The 17721-nt window shown below is 57.8% G+C and overlaps 3 protein-coding genes across 3 annotated transcripts; 2 read left to right on the forward strand and 1 right to left on the reverse strand.

The window, feature by feature from the left end:
* Window positions 1-741: 741 nt before the first annotated feature.
* Window positions 742-2215, reverse strand: LTHEOB_5862 (NmrA-like family protein; the record flags this gene model as incomplete). Its single annotated transcript, XM_035515054.1, has 3 exons — window positions 742-965; window positions 1036-1630; window positions 2078-2215. 3 exons carry the CDS (start codon window positions 2213-2215, stop codon window positions 742-744), a joined length of 957 nt encoding a protein of 318 aa, XP_035373554.1.
* Window positions 2216-4572: 2357 nt separating this feature from the next.
* Window positions 4573-6519, forward strand: LTHEOB_5863 (Homeobox domain-containing protein; the record flags this gene model as incomplete). The annotated part of the gene is made up of 3 exons (XM_035515055.1): window positions 4573-4739; window positions 4874-4985; window positions 5038-6519. The coding sequence occupies 3 exons, from the start codon at window positions 4573-4575 to the stop codon at window positions 6517-6519; spliced, it is 1761 nt and encodes a 586-aa protein (XP_035373555.1).
* Window positions 6520-9260: 2741 nt separating this feature from the next.
* LTHEOB_5864 (uncharacterized protein) lies at window positions 9261-9830 on the forward strand (the record flags this gene model as incomplete). The annotated part of the gene is made up of 1 exon (XM_035515056.1): window positions 9261-9830. The coding sequence occupies one exon, from the start codon at window positions 9261-9263 to the stop codon at window positions 9828-9830; it is 570 nt and encodes a 189-aa protein (XP_035373556.1).
* Window positions 9831-17721: the final 7891 nt, after the last annotated feature.

The raw sequence follows: 17721 nt of genomic DNA on the forward strand, positions 1-17721 counted from the left end.
ACCCCTACCGCGTCACTGACCTACTAGTTCCGGGTCCAGGCCCCAAGGCCAAAGCGCGCCGAGCCGGCTTCAGGCACAGCCGATGGCTGCACGAACAGGGCCCGTTCTTACAAAGCCCTCCGTCCCCGAGACGAGGTCCTTTCTGTCCTGGTCCTTGGCAGTGCTGACATTGCTCCGAGAGCCATCAGCCTCAGCTCGTCTGTGTAACCAATTCCTGCCCAACAGCCGGGCTTCCCTGCATCCCTGAGCACCGTTTGCATTTTGATGCCTTAAGCGAGTGAGGAGGTGGCAATTAGATTATTTTCTTCCGAAAACGAGCGAACGTACATAATTCCTGCCTTGTGTCAAGGCAACAGCGGCAGTGTGAGATATTTTTGAAGCGCCAGATGATATCCGTTACCTTCTGACCGAAATCGACTTCAGTAGCACGCCATAGGTATATTGATGAGCACGTACTTTCACCAACGGCACTAGTAATGGAACCACCGAATTAATAATAAAATTAAAAAAAGAAGACAAGAGATGTGAGGATTGCCACAGACAAGTTCAATGTTGTGTTCTATCTGCCCGCCTTCCATATCAATCTGCGTCTCCTGCCCCGATGTCACAAAAGAATCCTTGCTTCGCCCCTGCCAGCGTGCGGAAAAGCCCTGATTTCACCGACTGCGTTGCTGAGTGCCCTTGAATAGCTTTCCATCTTGTGTCCAAGTGTGTCCGCCGGCTCCAAGTAGACTTGGAAGTTCAAGGGACGCCAGCCCAGGCCGCTGTCAGCCAATCTCTGAACCGGGTCATGCGGATGTGAGGGAAGAAGCTGTTGAGATTCGCATCGGCGAAGTCGTGCTGCCCGTCAGCCGTAGCAGCAAGATTATGCAGCCTCAACTGTTCCGCTTGCGTCGACGCGAGCGATGCTTTGTACTTCAGCGTCTGTGCACTTTCGACAGCTGGCTCCGTGTAGAACTCCCTTCCTGTTTTGCTTGGGTCAGCATTCAACAAATGAAAGTGATCGGCCGAGAAGAGGACCCAGCCTCATCGTACCTCGAACACTCCGGGCAATAGAGACCAAATCATAGACTTTGAGCCTTTCGCCGCACATGCGGAATTCAGCTGGCCATGTAGGCATGTCCAGAGCTGCGACGACTAGTCGTGCAGCATCTTGGGCCGCCGTCATGCAAACGTAAGACGGGTTATTGGCCGAATCGTACGCCGGCACCTGGGCAGTCATGTAGCGGAGATCCAGAATGTAGTGTCCTTCCTGACCAACGCCAGTCGAGGAACCCAGGCGGCCAGCAGCCAGCCCGCCCGGCTGAAAGCGCTCGTAGAGAACGCCGCAGACGAAGACGGTCGTTGCTTCAAAGTATGAGCGGTAGTGCTGAAGGTATGCCAACGCGGACGCCCTGCCACGGTCTAACGGATCGTTGTTTTGGCGCAGTGATGGAGGGCCCTCGAATTCGGCGGGGGCAAAGCGACGCACTCCTGCGTTGACCGATGCTTTGATGAGCGCCAGCTGCGGAGGACCGCTGACCGTGGAGATCATGATGTCTATGCCTGCTAGGGCATGCTCAAGAGAGTTCAAGTCGTCATAGTTTACCACTTGAATCTGGTAGCCTCTGGCCTCGAGATTTGGTTGTGCCTGGGAGATGGTTAGCGGTTCCGGTGTTGATGGATAAATCCCTGGGAGGGTTTGGTGAGGAGAACGGCAAGGCTTGAATGCTAAAACAGTAGCTGATGCTGACGCCCTGCAGGAGAGCACAGTCACAATCAGGCAGAGTGCGTACAACTAAGGCGTTCCTTGAAGAAGCCCCGCTATTGTAGTTACTCGTGGGAGAGCAAGAGCCAGCCTCATACCCCTTCGCAGTAGCGAGGCGGGTAGACGGACCGCGATCGCTAGGCATGGGGACGCTCAACGCCAACCGATACTTAGCCCGTGTCAAGAGTTTGGATATCAAGCAGTTCCCACACCATTATGCGAATGCCTCTGGCGTCTTAAAGTAACCTTTATGCCTTTGGTGATGGTAGTCGAGTCGGGTTTCGATGGGAAAGCAAGTTTTAACAACAAGGAAATTCCGGCGGCACTTACCTTTCTCGAAAGCATTACAAGCTGGTGGCTTGTTTCCTCCCTAACATAGTGTGCGATAAGCTGCGCCAAGCCGCTGGTACCCGCCACTGCGACACGCATGATGTTGGAATGAATTGGAGTGGGGTGTTTGGGGTTCATGCGGCTGTTCCAACGAGGTGGTTTCGGATTAAATAGTTGAGCCTCCCCTTCTTCAACTAATAGGGAAATAGAGCCGCAAGCAAGTGCTGAGTAGCAGCCAAGGCGTCAATCCAATCTAGAATAAAAACTCGTGATGCTATTCACAAAAGCTTGACTCACCAGTGGCCCCCTATTCGATTAGAATTTGCGTATGACTTTCAGTGACCGCTTGTCCTTAGCAAATTCCCCGAGTCGGGATCGGTCGATGGCCACAGATTTGGGAATAGGAGCCTAGAAATGCCAGCCAGTTATCCAGACGGTGACGACAAGGTGGTGCCAGTGGCATTACACTCAGCAAAAAAGAAACCCGGGGATGCAAGGCGGCAGATCCGGGAGGGCGGGGTGAGAGGTGAGTGGTCTATGGCAACTCTTCTTGCTCCACTGACAGGTGTTGGCGGGGTTCATGAAAAATATGGAGCAGTTGTTGCCTGCGGCGGTGATCCCAAGTCCGAATTTCAACGGCTGTAGGGCCGAGTCCGATTACAGCGAGTCAAGCCGGTTGTGTCTGATGGTTGGCTGCAAAGTCACCGAGACATCTCGTGCTGCGGTTGTGCCATAATCCCAAGATAGCGTTCACAAGGGTACAGGAGGCGAAATCCGACAATCTGGGAACCGGTAATCCCACCTCCGTGGAGGGCCCGCTAGGAATAGCCGGTGTGGCTTGCCCGCTGGAGAACCCTAAGAGTTCCTCACAAGACTCCAGGACTTCCGCCTGAGTCAGTAACCGTGGCCGCAGCCAGAACGCCCGCTACCAACGGAGCAGTACCACCAACTTGGTTTGGAAAATGGTCCCGAAGCTGGCCGCGCAGAGGTTGTACGTAGACCTCCAGCTTTAGCACCTGCGGGCGGTAAGAATATCCGACAGTTGCACCCAAAGTGCGTCCCGGCCGCGTGGGGTCCGCAAAGCCAAAGATAATGGAGGGTAAACTAGATTCTAGCTGCTTGGAACCAGTCGCTTATAGGGCCTGATTGGCTGTCAAGTAGCGGAATTGGCGACAGGGGCTGAGCGAACTGAAACGAATCTTGACTGCGCACTTATACCATCCCTTGGAGGCTGTGACACGGGCGACCAATGACACTCTTTAGAATGACTGTCCGTGACTGACATGATCGGATGACCCGAGGGACAGGGCTGGGAGAGCCAGGTCATGGTGGCCTCCCGTGGCCCCACTGCCGGTAATCGTGGTAGTTCTGGCCTCGGGGTCGGCCGCAAAATACCGACACTTTACGACAACCGTCTCTCCACTGTAGCCTGCGACAGCCTGGACTCCTGAACACCTGCATGGAGGCAATCGGAGAAAAGTAAGACCTTTATCCAAGGGCGGAACGAGCTGCCATCAGCAAGAGAGCTCCAGGTGTCAATACAGCAAATGGTGTGTTACTACAATCTGAACGGGTGGAACCTGGAGAAGATCGTCGGGGGCAGGAGGCTGTACAGCACGTTGAAACTCAGAATCTCCATGGGAAAGGGCCGAATCGGAATGTGAGGTAAGCGTGCGAGACGGGGCTACGGAGAGATTGTGGCATATCCCAGGCGTCTGCCTAAGCTGCTGTGAGATGAGGGGCAAAATCCTGACTCAAGTAGACTGCGTATCAACAGAAGATGAGGAGCATGGCCAATGGCACAATTGAAAAGACTCGAGATTTTTAGAGGCCGCGGTGGCGTGTGGCCACGAGCAAGGCGCGGTGAGGCTCATCTGGAGCGGGTACGGGAAGGAGGTTCCTCCGGTCTTACGCTCCGTGTCGCGCGGACTGGCCTGGAGTGCTTGCTGCCTGGCCCATTGCCGCATGCCGTCCGATGCAGTCCATGTCCTACATAGTCATATGTTCCGACAAGGGTTAAGAGCGGTCCGCAGCCCGGGCGGCCTCAACGCGTAGGGCTGGCGCACAGGACGCGCACGAGTCGCGCCTCAAAGAACCACAACAGCCGGACGTACGACCACGGAGAGCGGGGGCTGAGGCGGAGTTCCCCACGCGTGGCGACTCACGTGAAAACGCGTACCTGGCGCGACGACACGCCAATGGCGAGGGTATGGGTCGTGACAGGAGGGATGCGAGCTGGGCGCCGGATGCGAACGAGCTTGTGCTGGGCTCGCGGGGTGTTGAAGTGTGGTGGTTCTGCTGCAAAGGGCGCGCGTGCGGACTGGGGTCGCGCTTCGCGTCATCATCCCGGCGTCGAGAGCGCAGCCGCTGTGCCGCCGATCTCGACACACGCGCATTCTCCACCACGCGTGCCTCGCCATACCCATACCCTATCTTCTATCCCTCGCTGCTCTCGCTGCTTTTCCATTTTACCTTGCCTGCTGCTGCCAGTCGCCATGAGCGATCCCGGCTCCACCACCCCGCCAGCAGACGCGACAAAGTTGTCCAGTCCTCCCTCGGGCAGCCTGGCATTCCTCGTTCACTCCCCCGACACGGTCAGAAGCAACCTCCCGCCTGATGTCGACAACAAACCGCTTGCACGCCAGAAGCGGAGAAGAACAAGGTCAGCTTTTGCTCCGCTGTGCTTCCCCCTGTTGTTGAGGCGCGAGACGCGTCTGTATAGGCCGCGTCAGGGCGTGAAACCTGACAGCTTCATGTGCCGCCGAAATCATGCTAACCTCCTTTTGCGCGCAACAGCCCCGAAGATCAGAAAATACTGGAAGCAGAATACCAGAGAAACAGCAAACCTGACAAGGCTGCGCGTCTTGAGATCGTGAAGCGCGTCGCTCTTGGCGAGAAGGAGGTGCAGGTAAGGATCCCCGCATGGACCACTCAGCCGCTACTAACATTATCACCACCAGATCTGGTTCCAGAATCGCCGCCAAAACACACGTCGTAAATCCAGGCCACTCGAACCGCACGAAATACAATCGCATCTCTCCAGTTCTCAGGAACCCATCACAGAACCATCCTCGTCCGCCCCGAATTCCGACGATGCCGAAGGAGGAGAGCAGGAACAGCACGTCGGAGATGTTGCGGTTGCGCCGCTGAACAACTCACACAGCCTTCAGGAGACACCGGCTAGGTCTCCAACAATTAGCACCGAGCACGTGCCAAAGGAAACCGCTTCCCCATCAGCGCCGGACTTGACGAATGTCGAACACCAGGCAACCAATGCGGCGACTGAGCTTCCAAAGAGTCCAGCCCAAGTCAGCGGCATTGGACCTACAGAGTTTGGCAGCTCGCAGCCTTTGCCGTCATCGCAAGAAAGCCAACACCAAGGCATCGGCTATCTCGCAAACCGCCGTAGCCAGTCGTTTATCCGTACTTACGAGGAGGCCATGGCGGAGAAGTCCGGTTCGGTGCCCTCGTCACAAGAACAAGCGCCCCCTCGGACTTTGAAAAAGTCCAGTTCATTTGTGCGCCTGTCAATGACTGAAGACGGAAAGGCTAGGGTCATCACCGGCGACGATTCTCCATCTCCGCCTCGGTCTCAGCCGAACCCAACTCCGGTGATCGAGAAGTCCGAAGGTCTTCGCCGCAGCTACAGTGCTGCCGCTTTAAATGATCGTCTGAAGCAAGCTCAATCGCCCCAGGGCATCCAGCGCTCTTTCTCCGGGCGGTCTCGTGACTCAAGAGCTTGGGAGTTCTGGTGTGATAGTGACGCAAGAAATTCTCTGACCGAAAAGGCGAACCAAGAGGGAAGTGGCTCCGCAGCGGACGCCATTGGTCTCATACGGTCTGCTAGCAGAGGTGCATTGAAACTGAACCCCAACAAGCGCAATGCCCAGCTCCTCACTCAAAGTTCTGCAAAGCGTGTCAAGCTCGATGGAAAGAGCACACACCGACCGCCTCTGTCTCGCTCTTCATCTTCACAAGGACGCCTTCAAGGCAAGGCGGCACCTGTGAGCAGAACGCCACTGAAGAAGAGTCAATCGGCCGTCACAAAGAAGGCCGATGACGATGGCTTCGAGGTCCCACAGACAGAGTCGGACAAGGAGAATTGGGAACCAGGTGTTCCTGGCACTAGCCTGCGTCGTACCAAGCCGCCCACTGCCGGTCAGCAGCCTGGTCAGCCACGGCGCAGGGTCTTGGGCGAGAACACCAATATCATGAGCACGAATGGCAGTCTCGGAACTATGATGGACCGCGAGAAAGGGCTGAAGGCGACGCCGCACAAAAGGCTACTGGGACCTCGGACTAGTAACCCCGAGGATGACGACGAACTTCGCGCCTTCATGGGCGGCGCAGGTGGCCACAGCCAGAGAACAAGTGTCTCAAGCGGCGAAGAGCTGGGATGTGTGGAAGGCCTGCTCAAACTCAGCCAAGGCAATTGGAGATGATGTGGACATGTCTTCCATTACGGTTCAACTTTATGGCGCAGCGGGTAACGACAAAAAAAGGAGCTGGCGGTGTTCAGGTAATTGGGCGGGTCTTGTCATTCTGGCGTTGAACGAGTGGATGTTCGCGTGTTGGAGCCCAGGGTAAATCTGGCTTGAAAGTGCAGTAACGTGTGCAACCAACGACTATCGGTTAGACATCTCAGCAAACGGAGGCTGAGTATTTGGCATTGTTACACGGCTCTGAAAGAGGCATCGGCGCGCACCCTGTGGGCAGCGGGCACCCGAATGCTCGTCTACCCTCTTTGTCTATTCGGATAGGTGCAGTAGCCGGCAAGGTCCGGATGTAATGCATCCCGCATTATACCGTAATGGATAATTCCTGCATTCGGAGCTCAATCTATTAGCAGCTGGGGTGTTCCGATCTCTCCTGTCTTTATGCCCGCGTAGGCCATTTGGCCGCGGCTATGCGCGATTGTCGCAATATCCATTTCTCGCGCTCTGCCGTGTCGATCCGGTACAGTGGCCGTGAGACACGCATGGTGCTTGGCTTCGTGGTTTGGCGCTTCTATCGACATGCACGCCTCTTCTTGCGGTACATCACAGATCGTAGATCGTTTGGCTGATCCCTGACCCGACATTGGTTCTCTGCCGGCCGGAATGGCATGATTGCCCGAACGCGTGTTCGAACGCTCTCGCTGGTCTGCATGCGCAAAATGCGGGGTTTCTATGCGATTCCTCGTGCCGCGCGGGACCCTAGCGCGGTGGGAACGGCAGGAGGGAAAGGAGAGCATGGATGGGCAATATGCGATAGCGATTCATGGCCGACGCCAATTCGCGATTCGAATTCTATCGCATTCGAACAATGAGGGGGGTGACCGTGCTCGCGTGCGCGCGAGCCAACCGCACGTTCAGTGCTATCACCGATTGATTGGAGGCCTGGAGAAGGGGGTGCGTGAGAGGTGGACGCATGTGGTCTTCTGGAGAGCGCCGTCCGATAGTGCGCTCTGCTGTCGAACGTGATGCACGCAATCGTTTTTTCTTTTCAGTCGATCAGCCGCGGGCGTGGTTGCTGCTGGGGCCGGAGATGCAGCACCTATTGCACGCAGTTGCGAAGGCCGCCCAGCCGGGCCAGTCCGGGGCTGTGCCGCACAGGATGCTGCTTTCTCACGGGCACGCAGCGGCGGTAGTTGAGATGGTTAGTTCGATTGGCCACGCCGCGCCAATGAAACATGCATGGCGGAAGGACGAAGGGCCGCGCCGCCCTTGCACATGCTTTTGCCAGTTTTGATGAGTCCGGGACGAGGCTGGCTGGCTCAACAGTTCAGACAGCGGATTGATCGGTGAGCAAGAGCTGAGGATTTCGGTGTGACGCGTGCAGTTGGAGCAGCACCATGGCTCAACCGCAGCGGCAATTGAAGATCCATCAGCACTGCCAAGTCGCACAGCCCTCGCTCTATTGGAAGGAAGCAAACAACTATGCCTTTCCGCATGCGTGACGCTGACGGGACCTGTTATTTTTGGCTTATCTCGTATGCCTCGCCGGCTCAGCGCCGCTGCAAGGGCGGCGCGCCGTCTGCCTTTGCCTTCTCCACCGCCAGCAAGCGAGAGCATTTCTCGGTTCGGAGGAATGCGATGTCTGTGGCATGGAGACTCGCCGCAGGGTGCGACGGACGACGGTCAGGTCACGCCCGGAATCCGCGCCTCCAGCATTCCAGCGCGCTGCAGGTCGTGCGGACAATTGTCCTGGGGAGGACGTCCAACGATGCGGCGGTGATGGAAGGGCGGGCGGAGACATGTGCGGCGCGCTCCTGGTCGCCGCTGGCGTGCCCGCGCGGCGGGAGCTTGCGTCGAGCTCGGAGAGCGCGGCTTTGGCGACTGCAGTAGCAATATCGATCGCGCGATGCCGCGAGTGTGCCGCGCGCGAGGCGCCAGGAAGGGCGCCAGAAGCGCCAGAAGCATCACGGAACAGCCGGAGGACTCAGCACTCACGTGCAGGAGGCGGGCAGGCAAGCGGGCGACGGCGCGGGCAGGCAGATGATGACATGGCCCGAGGGCGTTCGTCGGCGGTGGTTAGGGCGCCAAGCAGCGCGGTGCCCTTTGTCGCACAGTCGTCATCACCAAAAATTGGGTCATGGGCTCACGGTTAGGCGCGAGGCAGCGAGGGAACGAGACAGGGCTGCGGTGCGGTGGGCTCGAGGGCCCTCTCCCTGAGCGCTGCCCGCTCGAAACTGCACGCATTCCGCAGCAGAGGGGCCGCGGGAAGGCACACACACCACTCACACACCACTGCACAGGACCCTTCGCTTTGTGCTGCCCCACCGGCAGTCGCTGCTCTCGGTGCGACGCTCTGCTGAGCCGCTGCGCCCGGCGCCAGGGACCAGCACTACGAAACCCTGTCCTGGCGCCGCTTCCCAGCCGGCCGCCGTTGATCTGATCAGCGCCTGCCCTGCCCTTTCGAATTGCAGCTCCACCACAATCCTTGCACGCCGTGCTGCTTTATCGGCGCCCGCAACCATCCCGGCACCAAGGCCTCTATATCACCCACCCCCCGCTCCTGGCCTTCTGACACCTCCCTGTCCCACCAGCATCAACCTCTCCCTCGCCCTTCAAATATCTCTCGACGCCAGACCCGCCTCCAAACACTTATAAGCATCCTCCCCGACGTCCTTCCAAGGCCACTACCACTACCGTCCGGAAACGGCAAATCAATCAAATACACTCCTCCAACACCAACCACGACCATGTCTGCCCGTCCACGCACCGCTGTCATGGCTCCTCCCAGCACCATCTCTGCCAGGACCGGCTCGGACACTCTGGCCATCCCGTCCCAGGCCCCTCGATTCCGCGCCAACCGACAGCCTAGTGCCAGCTCCTCCAACCTCAGGCTGCCCTCGCTGCCGCGCTTCCATCCTGCCAACTTCCCCTCGTCCAACTCCAGCGCCGCAAACACGCCAGGCACCAACCCCAACAGCCCGCAGCCGCCGCCCTCGCCCCGCTCCCAGCACAAGCAGTACTCGGAGGCCCAGCGCCAGCTCTACATCTACCAGAGAGAGCTCCTTGCCAATGCCACCCGCAACATGGCTACCGGCACTAAGCCGGCCAGCCCTCGTCTGAACCCTCTGGGCAGCCCGGGGCCCGTCACTCCTCTCGAGCTTGAGGGCCAAGGGGGCGACTACCTCACGGCAGGGGCTAAGGCTTCGAGCGGCCTCAACGACTCCCGGAACGACCTCGTCGAGAAGCTCCTTCAGGAGGAGGCTAGGCGGGTAGGCCAGATGTCTCCCGGCCGGCCGACGTCAGTGGGCAGCTGCTGAGCATGGGCACTTCCATGGTCGTCTGGCATCATTTCCGACACGGCCTATTTCGACGCTTTTCCTATGTAATGACGGTTTCTTCTTTCGATCTCGGCAATTTGGCGGGCGTCATCTCAATCAGCATTTTTCGGCGTCAAAGCAATCAATACCACAGGAGCAAGGGGCGAGAGATTGGGCATTCTCATCCACCGACACGCCAAAAATCTGCATCATCCGCATCAGGCGTCTTCATTTCCAGGTTTTCGGGCAGGCTGACAGACTGGTCCCCGGCGGTCAGTCCTGGAAGCCCCACGGAAGGACAGCATCACACCGTCCGTTCGTTATCATGGTGAGGCGTGGAAGGATCCACCTCCACGCTGTCACGGTGGCAAGCAGTCGATCGCGGTGTCGGGTCGCCGTCGTGTGATCCGCCATGGCCGTCGTCATGATCTTCGCCACTTCGTCATTCGCGAGACAAAACACGCGCATTTCGGTACCAAGGGTTCGGGAACAATGAGGCACGGGGTGGAGATGGGGTGTTTGGTGAGATTGGGGTTGGGATTTTCTGCCGTTCGCTTTACGGTTGCGCTGTTACATTTCGTCCCCACATACCAAGTGCTGGAAAGTGGGCCCTTTTTTCAAACACACCACACTCGCTTGGGCCTGCCCCAATTTCATTATCTACTGGTTCCCCACGCTTGAGGCGTTTGCGGAGGGATTCGTGGCGTTTGTTGTGCATTTACTATAGCATCGGGAAAGCATCTGGGCACCATTTCTTTGCTGGTTTCTTCACGAGTACAGGGATGTCAGAGTAGGACCGCCCACGTGGGCGAATGGCACTACACATGTTAGACAATCAAACCTGGAAGGAAGTGAAGCCGTTCAAAGCACGAGCCCATGGTGACAAGGCAAGCTAATGCGCGAGAAACCAAGGCACGCAGACCAGGCAGGCAGCTTGATCGCTCGATCTCGATACCAATCCGGCTTGGTGCCCGAAGACGTCTCAGTGGGTGCCGTTTGATTTCTTCAACGCCCATCGCGACATGGATGCGCGCGGGAATAATACGATGAGCGGCAGATGCTACTCTGGCGCCGCGACAATCGTCGGTCTCTTGGACCGTTTGGGCACGCAGCGCATCGGACTGCGGTGTGCCGCCAACGACGGCGTGACGACAACACATGGAGGCGCTGTTGTCGATTTTGCCGCGCGAAAATTATGTCTTCACCGTGTTACTCACCCCTGGGCGGCGCGATGGTGAATACCCTGTAATGCGTGGGTACTGTGCCTTCGTCATCGTCATCAAAGCACAGCCCACGACAACTTCGCAATGCTCGACAAAGCCAAGCCCATGGAGTTGGCTATGCGGTGGATACGCAAGCAACACCAGACACAGAGTGGAGCTGTCTCGCCCATCAGCAGGCACATCCGCATGCACTGACGAGGCGAGGGTCAGAAAACACGAAAAATTCCAGCTCCAAATAAGCAACCTGACGTGGGATCTTCGGGCGAACCCTTCCACGTACCTGTTGCGCCCACCCTCCATCACCACCACCACATCCCAACCACTTGCGAGTCCCTGCGTCCGACGACTGCGCGGCATCAGCCGCCACATCCCCTCAAATTCCTTCCGCCGAGGGGTACCGCACCCATGCTGCTCACACCCACCCACCCAGCGCGCCGGCCTGCCCACCCACCCGTCCTCGCGCGGCTGTTTCGCTTGCTTCGCTCCGGCAACCGGCTCATCACCAGCCCAAAACTAGCCAACCCCATGATCCCTTTCTGATGCCGCGCGGGCGACCTGCCCTGCGGGACGCACCACACCCCACCTTCCTCCGCAATGAGGCCGCCAACACTCACACGCGCACTCACACACACACACACGACTATCATCACCAACCACCAACTAGGTACCCGCTAGGCGCGCCGCCGCCGCCGCCATGGCGCCACGCGGTGCTGCGGGTCGCCGCGAGTCACCCGCCGCCCAGCGAGTCATCGCCTTGCCCGCACGCAAGCGACGACCATGGTGGTTCTCGTAGTGTGTTTTGGAAAAAATAGATTGCTCGCAAGCCACAAGAGCCTCGACGACGAAAGTGTGACGCTTACGAAGATAATGTGCGCCGCCACCACTGAGGTCACGGTGATAATGCGCGTAGCACAGACAGCGTAGTACTATGCATTCCCGGCCTATAGCCGTGTGGGTGGTACGATGCCAGAGACGTAATTATTATTTTTTCTTTGTCGCGTCGCGTACGCGACCATACAGGCACTACTAGCGCGCTACAGTACACACCTGCTGCTCCTCCTTCCATCCACTCTCCCGGGGCGTTCACGCGGAGCGGGCGGTGTGGGGAAAGGAAAATCCAGCATCGCGACATGAACGGGTGATACGCCCGCTCTTTTTTCTTGTTCCTTCTCTTCACTTTCCCTCTCCGGGTGGCCAGCAGATCAAGTGAACACAGGAAAACACGAACATGCGTCTGTCGATCGCCAGAATCCCGTCATGCTGTTGACGGCATCATCCGCTCATCACGACAACGCGGGCGCGCACGCCGCGCCAACCACCTCGTTTGCTCCTTTGGCTGCGCTAGTTTTTTTCTTAGTCGCGAGACTTGGCGGAGGTTTTGCAGGAAGGAGATTGTGACTCTGGGGGCCAACCAGATATTCCCCACATTTGACCACCTCTTTTTCTCCCATTGGGGGTAAAAAGCCGCCGCATGCAGCACGGCGCGGGACGACCGGCAGATGAGCGGAGAACAAGAGCCTCGGAAGATGTGGGGTGGGGGAAGAAAGAGCACGAGAGAGCGAGGTCCGGCACGGCGGAGGAGTGATCGTTTTGCACATCGTCACGCCCATCAATGACTCCACCCCGAGCAAAGAGAAGGGATACCTAGCGAGTTGTTGCAGCCTTCCGCCGCCGAGCCTCACAGCCTGGGAGAATTTCCCGTCTTTGCTCTTTTCTTTTTGCGCTTTCCGTTATGGTACCGAATCTCCGCGGACTTATCAGGCCGACGACGTTAATGGCGCCAGGCGTCGGCTTGTTCGCGTATGCTAGAGACGGCGTCCGTCGTATTCTCTCCTGCGCTTCTCCCCAATTTCCCACTCCTTTCCCTGCTTCGCCCGTGCCGCTTTTGCTGACGAGAGAGCGGCCCCCGGCATAATGCGGTGGTGACACCCGAGCTATGACGGCATGGTCGTCCACCATCGTCATCCACGATTAAGCGCAATTAGCGCAGTGGGCGGGGCGCGGTGATGGTTTGTTGGGTTTTTGCCCGGCGGTAAGGAGACGAAAAGGAAGGACGAACTGGGGCCCGGGTAACCAAAGTCTATGTTGTCGTGGGTTGCAAAAACAAGGAAAATGGCGGAGCGACGAATCACCGCACGACGGCACATGTGTGGTTGGGCACCCTCTCTCGGAGGTTACTCCACCACCGTTTTGCGTCAGAGCACCCACACAACCGCTGGTTCTCATCGGAGATGGTTGCGGCCGCAATCAACGCAGGGCGCTCATCAGGCAAGGGAGATCGGCATCCCTGAGGCAACAACTAGTCTGGTGGAGCGAATCGAACGAAGGAATGGCACGCACGGAGTCGCTCCGTCGACGGCGTGGCTGGCAGGTTTCTTCGTGCGTTCGACGCTGCAGCGGACCAACCAGCCAGCCGGTCAAGAGCCCACCGCCTCCTAGCGGGGGAGATCCTCAGTCTTCTCATTTACTGCCGCTTGTGGCGGGTGGTAGGACGAGAGATCGGCGTCGTCGGGCAGTGTGCTGGCGGGTTGCTTTCAGCAGGCGGTGTCGACGACCGATCGATCCTGCCGGCGCCAATGCGAGCAGTGCCGTGACGGGCAATGATGGGAGACAGACGCTGCTGTGGGCTGGCTGTGAAGGATGTAAGCCTGGCTGCTTCAGCGCTGCTGGTTGGGCCTGTGACTTGTCACAGTGCACGAGAGGGACGTTGAATGAGGTCACGATCTTCGACCTGAGACGGCCGTCTGTCATCATTTTGCTCGGCGAGAGAGTCGGAGTCCGTTCGCCTTGCGATGCAGGGCAAGGGTTAGTTTCGGCACGTCTCGTTGGCTGCGCGGGACGATGCGACGCGAAAGCACATGGCGCAGCCCTCCATCATCAGAAGGGAATTTCTGGAAAACGGAGCGATCGGCTGGGGAAGTCCCGTCCGTCTCCCCGTCCTACAGGAATTTCGGCGGCGTTGCGGCGCTTTCACATGTATCAGCTTCGCATTATCATTCATCATTCAAGAGATCGTCGGATTCGAAGAAAAGAGAAGGTCCGAGAGACACCGAGTCAGAGATAGCCAGCGGCGCAGCAGCGAGAGATGAGAGCCACAAGGACTATCCTTTCTTCAGCCAGCACCCAAAAGCTGCAGCAGATCTCGCGGGCGGCCGCGCAGCCACGCCCGAATCGCCAATCTCACCAACCAGCGCTGCTCTCTACCCTCCATTACCTCCCTCGCGGCTCCGCGTCCGTCACTGCCTCTTTCAACTCGGTTCGCCTTGCCGACCCTCCATCTGCCTCGATCAGGGAGCCACGCGGCAGCCAACTTCAGCCCGTTGCGCCTCGATCATCACAGCCACCAGATAGTGGCCAAAAACACCAAAGTACCGTGCTACAAAAAAAAAAAAAAAAGGCCCTTGCTCCACCGGGCACCGTCGTTGCCAACACCATCGTCATACGTAGCGATAGAGTGAGCGCAGCCAAAGCACCGCTACGTCAGCGGCTTGGCCCAAGGCAAAGGGCCGGCACTCGCTGCAGCGCACTGACTGCTGGGCACCAACATGCAGCAGGCAAAAACAGCAGCAAGCAGCGAATACCACGCCGTAAATGCAGCCGGGGCGGATCTGCCCCCCCGGTAAGTTTGCGGCAGCCGGGCGGCCGGGCGGAGGGAGCCCGTGCCAGGCACTTTTTGGAGCCTGCCTTGCCTGTGATATTTCCGCTGCTGGGCTCTCTAACCTACATGGGCGGCTGTCGTCCAATGACTGCGCTGGCCTGCCGCTCCATCGCACTCCTGGCGCTACAGTTTCCGGCCCCCACTCTTCGTGGCCGTACATCTTTTGTGGGCACCCGGGACCTGTCTTTCTTTGCCCTTTGGCGTTTAACGGATGAACCCACGCCGCGTGCCAGAGCCCACTTGCCGAACGCCAGAGCTAGCGGTATGCAGTTGCGCCGAGGCGCGGAAGCTCTGTGCGCGCGCCCAAGGATTCTTGTCTGTTCTCTGTGCCTCTTTGTGAGTTGTTTGCCCGTCCAGCGCTTGTATGCTGGCTAGCGCAATGGCTTCGACGGAGATGAATGGTGACGGTGTGTGTGTTGGCCGCTGTCGTGGGCTGCTTTGCTGGCCGCAGTCATGGGTCTTTTCCCTACTCTTGGGCTCCAAAAATTTTTTGAGTCCTCGCCGCTCAGACGTTGCGTTGTTGGCAACCCATTTTTTGCAGTTTTGCGTGCCGCCTTTGCGACGACTTGTCGCGGCCGGGCGGCTTTGCGCGCCGTCCGAAAGATGGATACTCGGAACTCATTGCCGGCGGACTCAGCTTCCTACTATCGCGGAACACCATGCAGCTGGCCAACGCGCGTGCGCACGCGTGCTGCTCTGGACCGGCGAGGCGCAACACAGTCACAGCCATGTGCAGAAGGCCTTACAGGAACCATTGTTTCTGCCGCCACGCCACGAACAGGCGCCCCGCCGACGGGATCACGGAAGACTCTCGATCATGAGTCCAGAACACCCAAAGGCCGGCATCGCGGGGGGGTCCGACCTGCCCATTTCGAGGCGGCCAACGTGCGGCAGCTATACAGACGACTCTCGATCCCGCCCCCGCCGTCGCAACGTTTTCCGTCCCCGCCCAACCCAAGTCTAGAACCAGGTCGTCCAGAACGGCATCCCGCCTTGCAGCAGCTTCACGTCGACACTAAATCGAAGATTGTGGGGAAGGGGAGAAAGTATAGCCTGCCTGAAGACGGGCAGCGGGAGCGTCTGGTTTACTCGACCCGAGCCACCAAACAAACGTAAGCTCGGGAGATCTCGATGCTGCGAGAAGAGAGCAAGAAGCTGAAGGGAGAGAGTGGGGAACGAGAAATTCCTCGTTCTCCTCAATTCATCACCGAGCTTTGGCCCGTTGTCTTTTTTTTTTTTTTTCATTCTCAGCGAAAGCGCACGATGGGCAGGACCACTTTCTTCCCCTTCGCCTCGCCGCTTTAACGGCGGTTGCGGTCAGGATGGACCTTGCTCGCTCGGGGGGCGGGTACCGACCAGGAACAAGGGTTGCGCATTGGGCGGCCTTTCGTCAAAGCTTTCTTCCCATACGCCGCGCGCGCGCCCCCTTCCACACCTAAAACTAAAGTATTGCGCAACCTTGCGGCAGGATTCTAACCTTCTGATAGTGAGGTCTGTCTGTATGTCTTACCGGACACTACCCGCGGATTCCGTTCCGACACCCTGGTGCGCCATATGTACAACTGAGACAACGACGCAGGGCGAAGAGGCAAAAGATAAACAATGACACCATTCAAAGACCCTCGATTAACGTTGAGAGACCCTTAAAAAAGAAAGTTAAAACGGCAGGTAATATGCATAATGACGACTCAACATGTCATTCGCCCTCATCATTTGTCTATTATTTTCGGGTCTTATTTGATTTTTCATTTCTACCTTTCAAATGAAACCCCAGCACATGCCTCCTTTCCTTCTCTCCGCCTTTTCCAAACAGATACCCATGTACCCCCGAATACAAGGCCCGTCGGCGCCCCCTTTCCTCCCCCTCCGAAACATAGCAGAGTCCCATTGCCGAAGGGAGGGGGAATGGAGCGGTGTGTGCAATCCTACCTCGCGAAGGGCCCTTTGCAAAACATCGGTTCACTATTTCCTTAGCGAGGTGGCTGGTGCAAGGCAGGGTAGCAGCCGGAGCCCGTTTTAGTGTGGAGAACGTCCCGCCCGCGGACACGTGCCTACTAGGCGCCAAGCTGGCAGAGAAGCCAAAGGTTTGGTTCGGGGCGCTTAAATAAAGGAGCGAGAGGCGTGTGTGTGGAGAAGCCAGCAACGGAGAAATACTGCTTACTGTTAGACTTGGTCCTTTGCTGCGGGGCGGATCCTCTGCATGCGCGCGCCCACCGCTACGTTTTGTTGACAGAAAACAGACCGACTTTGTGGCGACTAGTGCTGCGTCGTCGTCGTCGTGGGCTACGAAACTTCAGAGCAAAATGATGCTCTCTTTGCGGTAATTGGATGACGTCCCCGTTGCCCCAAACGTTCGGTCCCGGTGAAGCCCAATCAGTGGGCTGATGAGGCGCCGCCGCAGCTTATTGTCCGTTTCAGGACCTGTGAGGGAAACAGTTGAGCGGATTCAGACACCAGCCCAACCACATACTTTTTCGTTATCGTTTTTTTTTTCTCTTAATCTTATCTTAGAGGCGTGAGCGACTTTGAGGGCATTGTGTAACCAATGCACCTTTGGTGATCGCCATCCGCTCGACCGCACTTTGTGGTTGAACGCTATGGACACAGAAAATCAACGCCAGGCGGAATATAGTTGGAAGTCAGAAGAGGTGAGATCAGCAAGATCACCGGCCGTAGGATAGCCAGAGGCTCAGTCAGTGTTAGAGCCCGCATAGGACATAGGTCTGAATCAGCAATCACGCTCTTAACCTTGTGAGCAAGGAGCATCCAGTGCAACTTACGCATACACACACACACACTAGCTTATCCAGCATCTCAAGAATCGAAACGACCAGAGCAACAAAAGCTGCCACAAAAACAACCACAGTGGAGCAACTGCCGAGGAAAACCCCCCCGCGATGAAACAAAGCAGAAACGCGCCCTCCTCTGGGACCGGTCCCTCCGTCCGGCCGTTTCGTAGACTGCCGAGTGGCGCCGTCCTCTAGTTAAACCGCTGGCCGCGGGCTAAAAT

This window comes from Lasiodiplodia theobromae, assembly GCF_012971845.1.
Source record: "Lasiodiplodia theobromae strain AM2As chromosome Unknown scaffold_16, whole genome shotgun sequence".
In the NCBI taxonomy this organism is placed as follows: Eukaryota; Fungi; Ascomycota; class Dothideomycetes; order Botryosphaeriales; family Botryosphaeriaceae; genus Lasiodiplodia; species Lasiodiplodia theobromae.